At 35.9% G+C, this 6,092-nt stretch overlaps 1 protein-coding gene across 1 annotated transcript in view; it reads right to left on the bottom strand.

Annotated features, from left to right (window-relative positions):
- LOC100539280 (DDB1- and CUL4-associated factor 6-like) overlaps positions 1–1,846 on the bottom strand; it is a 35,659-nt gene extending 33,813 nt beyond the window's left edge. The window contains exon 1 of the mRNA XM_031556546.1: positions 1,669–1,846. Within this exon, the coding sequence (XP_031412406.1) occupies positions 1,669–1,828 (160 nt within the window). The 5' untranslated portion in view covers positions 1,829–1,846. The remainder of the gene's footprint in view (positions 1–1,668) is intronic.
- Positions 1,847–6,092: the final 4,246 nt, after the last annotated feature.

A 6,092-nucleotide genomic window follows, 5' to 3' on the forward strand; every position in this document is an offset into this window, starting at 1 on the left:
AATACTATGGAGGACCTAAATGTGAAGAAATACCTCAAAAACGTAAGCCAAGGCTAGTCCTTACTGGAGAAAGCATGTAGGAATGCATGTAAGAGCAGCTATCTAAAAAAACCTTTTTCTGTTCAGTGTAAAAGACTTGGAAGACAAAACAGGCCTGATACACATAGCACATTCTGCTTCTGCAGCTCTGCCAAGTTTACACAATACTTCATGCCAGGCATTCATTTAAACAAAGTTTCTTTGCCATCTGAGGATGGTGTACCTACCCAAGGTCAGATGGGCCACTGTGAATCGTGACTTAGATAATCCACTTTCGCATCCAACAGCATCCTAAGCTTCTGGCCACACTTCTCTAAATGTAAGGGTTAATTGCTAGAGATAAAGCTTACAAATCTTCATGTAACTACTACAAAACCTTAGGCTAGGATAATTACCACACAGTCCAATAGCATGACAACCTTTTCTATTAAACCAGTAAGAGCCTTCAGCTCATGACATTTCCTACTGGAAATTTTATGTGACTCAATTACTCTTCTCCCTCTGCGTCCACAGCTATAACTGAGCTTCCGTAATTGCAAAGACAAGGACTGAGGATGACACGTGGGGCAGAAGAAAATGTTAGCGTTACACTGACTTCAGAATAACACTGCATGTTTAAATTACACCCATGTAGGGACTGTGAACTTGCAGCTCTGGGCCAAACAGAGCCTCTGACTTCATTTTAGACAGTAGCAGACAAATTTGGGGACTTTTTTTTTTTTTTAAAAAAAAAAGCTTACAAACTACTACGTGCCTGAAGACTGAACATGTGCCACAGAACACAGCATTGAGCACAACTTTGCAGGAAAATAAAAGGTAAGAGACTGCACACTGCTACAAAAGAAACACTGCTAGACATGTCACCTTTATATTCACTTCAACACAAAGTAAGCTCATCGTTCACGCAGCATGCAGCTCATTCATTTCTACACGATGCCATGACAAAGTCTGCTTCAGATTTATATGCTGTAGGGTTTAACTCTGTGTTCATACATTTGTATGCATGATTCTACCCTAACTCACAATTTTCTCAGAAATGTCTCTTTTTATTGTAAGTATAAACAGAGCTTTCTTATATTTACTTTTAATCTCAGTAAAATGGAAAAGATAATGGCGAAAGGAAGTGTCATTCTATTTAAAAAAGAGCATACTTGGGGACTTTGGCTTGCTAAAAGTATTTGCACTATGTTTACTATAAAAACACAGCATTTAGGAGTGCTGTTTCTGCTCTACTATATAGTTACCTTAATTTAGAACATATGCTAAACCAAAGCCATCTTACTACCTGATACAACCAACAGCAATTCAATAACAAGTATGGAAGCAGATTGCTCGACTCAGGACAAAGCAATTTCTCCAACGAAGATTGCAAATACTAGGAAACTTTGCACCTAGGAAACTTCCTCTGTATAGTGGTGTTGCACAATATAATCCAAACACGTTAGACAAATGAAATCTGTCATTATTACTCTTTCCCTAACCATGTGATGATAAACACCACCACGTGCAAGGTAAGAAAAGCAGCAAATGCAGGAACTCTCTTGTTCTGGAAGTGAAGCGGCTCAGCAAACAATAGTAGCACAAACTACAACTACGTTAGCTGCTTAAGAAACCTTGACAAATGACAACCTGATGTCTGAGGGTCCTGTGAGGAGCCCTTAGAGGATGACTGATCAGAGGAGGACTGTGGTGCAGAACCCTCAGCTAGCTCTCGCTGTCTCTGTTGTTCTGCCTTCTTAAGCCTCAGCCGCTGTAGACCCCTACGGATTATAGCTAACTCGGGTCCCATTAACTCTGACAAATGGAAGGAGAAAAAAAAAAAAAGTATGTAAAAAAGAAGCATCAAACATACAATATACAGAAATAGGGGTGGAGAAGGGAACTGACTGAAGAGAGAAGCAATGGATATTATGTGTAATTAAAGGGATAAAAACTTTACAAATCAATCTACCGACATCCAAAAATTACAAAATAAAAATATTTAAATTGCTTTTGTCATCTTAAATGCTCAAATCACTGGATTCAGAAGTTCAGAGCTTGCGTCATACATTCCCCTCCCCATCCACAGCACTTAAAACATTTGTCAAAGAATTACTAAAAGAAGAAAACAAACAGAACCTGACTGATTCAAAATAAGGGAAATTATAGAAGCATTCAACAAATCAGAACATTTACGGTGTAAAATTTCAAAATTAATGTCATGGCTTTCTGGTGTCAGAAATACACAACACATTTTAATACTGTTTTAGCCAAAACAAACCTGTAAAAAAAGTAAAGTGTGGATTATTGAGAGAGTTGACAGAACAGCATCTAATGAAAAAATAGATTTTATCATGAACTCCATATTTATCTCACATTCCCAATCGGTGAGGACTCAAAGTTTGTAAACATTGTTAATTAGTCCTACAGAGAAAATAATTTATTGGATCATAAACATTTCTTAGCATCATTCTCTTAATCTACTCTTGCAGATCTCTCTTTAGAGACTTCACTGTTTTCATCATTTTGTCTTTACACGTTTGTAAGCTATCGCATTTTGGTGTGTACCAGGTCACTGTCTTGCTTAACAGTATTTTTTTTTGAAAACTACTATAAAATCAAGTGTACTGAGTCATTTTTCATTCTGTATACACTCTTTGCAGATTTCCTCCACTTAAACAAGTGCTGCATAACAAGCACTTCTCTTCATACTATACGGATTGTGTCTTTATTAGTAATAGCTAAAAGCACAACACTGATCTGCTTACTGCTCTCACCTGTAAATAAAGGACTGTCAAGAAGCTAATTCAGACTCATACATTCACAACAAATTCTATGGCTAGTTCTGCTACAAACTGTTATCCTAGATCTATTCTGAAAGCATGTTTTTTTAATCAAGGACACCCTGCAGTACACTGAAGACATGAGGAAATCTGCAATGAAAAAAAAAAACTGCCATGAAATCTTAAAACATTATGGAAAATTACATTGGTATCTCACCTTTCAATAAAGCAAAAGCTCTACAAAATATTTTGTAACTCTATTCACTCAGTGAAGCAAGCAAAATTTAACTTCTGCTTCATAAGAAGAAATAGACCCAAAGTTATAATCTAATCATTCAGCACATTAGTGGTAGGCACTAGTTAATAACCACAAGTCTTACAGTAGAATGTCCTAGCACCACTTCTGGAAAGTGCATCTTACCAGTTTAGGTTGATAAGGTATAACAAGAAGAAAAAAGATACAGTTCTTCAGAGGAATATGGTATTAAGGAGATTTTCTAGGCATAGTTTTCATGTGCAATGAACATTTGTGGAAATTAAAAATCCATAAATACTAGTTTTAGAGGAAACAGCAAATATCAATAGAGTCTAAAATTACAGTTTTCAGTACTTGCTGTGATTTACTGCCATGCACTTCAGAGACAGTTCCAATTTAAGACATGATATGAATTCAAACTCAAAATGTAAAGAGATAACTACCATGTTAAAGAGATAACTATGTGGAATATATACAACACCTTTCAAGACATTTCAGAATCTCTAAGCAAATGTTTATATTGCCAGCAAATGGAGTAAGGAAAGAAAAGATAAAAAAAAAAAGAAAAAAAAACCACAGTAAGTTACTGTCCCTTTCCCATTCAAAATTTAAAGACAAGGTCACCTTATATCATCAGTACATTATCTCTTTCTCCTCAGTGACAAGCACGAAAGTTTCCAGCAATTATCCTAGCGTGTTATAGTAAAACATTTTTCAGATGAACAGAAAGAGCAGGTTACTGAGACTTTTCTCACAGATCTTGCTGATTATTTGCACCTTATTCAAACATTTCAGATGCATTCCTCTAGAAGATGCATTCTCTCATAGAGAGTTATCCCAACAAAACCCCACACTGAACTACTTTTACATCAACTCCTCTTTAAAGCAGTAATTTTTTTTCCCCTCCAAACATTAAGAGATGAAGAAGTGCACACCTCAAAGCTCAAATGCTCAACACATGGTATATTTTCTGGTACACCATACCAAAAACATATTTGAATTACATTGTATGTATATATACATAGATATATAAAAATATATATAAAGGTGCAATTTCATGAGTCGGTTTACTACCATAATCTGCACTCAACATAGAAATCTATAGAAATGAGTTATGAAAAGCTGCTTAGTAGCCTGTTTTCATGGTATCCTCTTTTTCTAAATAAGTCACTACCCTGCTAACACTTTTGCATTAACATTCAAGCTTCAAGCTGTCACAATTTTAAGTAAAGCAATGCCTGAAAGCCTCTCATTTTTCCTCTTCCATTTTTCAAACTTCTTCCTCAGTCATCCAACTTTTACAAGATGTCTCTACCTGACCTCCCAACTCAACTCTCACTATATTTAAACCACTTTGTCTAACGTCACTTCAACCTATTCTGTCACCCCAAAAAAGCAGCAGGTTTTATTCGTCTAAATGCAGCTGCCCATACCCAGGGAATTCTGTTCTTGATACAGTGTGCAGTGCTTTCATATTCATAAACTAGAGGCAATGAGTAAATAAACCACCCTGATGGAGCACCATCATGGGTTACTGTAAGAAGATTAACGTTGCAAAAGAAAATTTACATTCAAGCCCACCCATTCTTAACTCCACTGCTACTGCTCTGCTATGACCTCTTCCCAGTACTGAATCTGTCCATCCATAGACTTCTTTTACAACTTAACTGTTTTTAGAAATGGTTACAGATTAGCCAAGATATTTACTAGATGTGCTTAGTTAAAACGAATCCTGCAAAGTATTTGAAGATGACACTTGGCCCTAAAATCTGCATATGGTGAAAAGAATACCAGATATGCAGGACTTTTTTGAAGCAGCAGCACTGACACTCTGTTTAGGTGTAGTCAAAGCACCTATAAAACATAGAGTAAGCCAGAAAGTATCCACTGTCAGTCAACAAAAGGAAGCCACTACAACTACCACCATTATCCCTTTCAAATCTGAATACAGAGTCGAAATTAACAATGGGAAAGAGGAAATGCTCTTAAAGAGCTGCACTGAATAGCAACAATTTCAGCTTCATGCTAGCATCATAAACTTTTACTTAGAAATTCAGAGGTTCAGAGTTGTCTCAGGTTCAGAGACAAAGAGAAAAATACTTGTTAAAGGTGCCTTCTTTAAAAAGGTAAAATAGAAAACATGTAATTCCAGAAATGTTCTTTACTGCATTATCATTATGCAAACCACAAATTTACCACTGGGGACTAAAAGCCTACACTACTGATCAAATTTTCCAGCATTTACTCATTGAAATAGTATCCGGATTACATGTACTGTATGTTCCTATCCTCACAGCTTATTTTTTTTAAGTAACGTATTAGGATAATTGCAAGGTTCAACTGCTCAGAATAATGTATTTAATGAATTTCAATGTATATCTTTAGCTTCTCTAACTTTCAGATAGCAAATATTTCATCATTTCTCAGCTATGCCAGAGATTTTGGTAGCAGCAGCCACAGTACACGGAATGATAATTTTTTTTCTGGGAAATTCCCATTTCTTTATTCCAAAACTTAAAAAAAAAAAAAAAGTCAAATTCTTGTGCAACTCCAAGGGGCTGTGGCACCTTTTCCTGCATGCAAAAAGGCAGGTGAAAGCAAAAGGTGCTCTTTTACTTCTGCCCAAAGAAATTTCTGACACTGACTGTGAAATACATTTTCTTCCCTCACCACAATAAAGATATAAGACTATTTAAAACACACAAGTTCCAAGATACACAATCTTAAAAAGCAACACGTAGCACAATTTATTAAATGATAATGGAATCTCATGCAAAATAAGCCCTATGTAGATACTCTTAAGAAGCAAAAAATAACATTGCTGACTGACATATCTACCTCTTCCAAATAAAAATAGGCATAGGTTCTGCTGTTCACTACACTGAAACTGCTACAGCCAAATCACAGTTGAAGGAGGCATGATGTTACTCACATTCTATGTAGAGAACAGTGAATTTGGAGGAGGGAGGGCAGAATAAAAGCAGTATTTTCTTATTTTCATTTTAAATGACACTAATGCTTATTCCTTTTTTTTT

This window comes from Meleagris gallopavo, chromosome 1 (assembly GCF_000146605.3).
Source record: "Meleagris gallopavo isolate NT-WF06-2002-E0010 breed Aviagen turkey brand Nicholas breeding stock chromosome 1, Turkey_5.1, whole genome shotgun sequence".
Taxonomy (NCBI): Eukaryota; Metazoa; Chordata; class Aves; order Galliformes; family Phasianidae; genus Meleagris; species Meleagris gallopavo.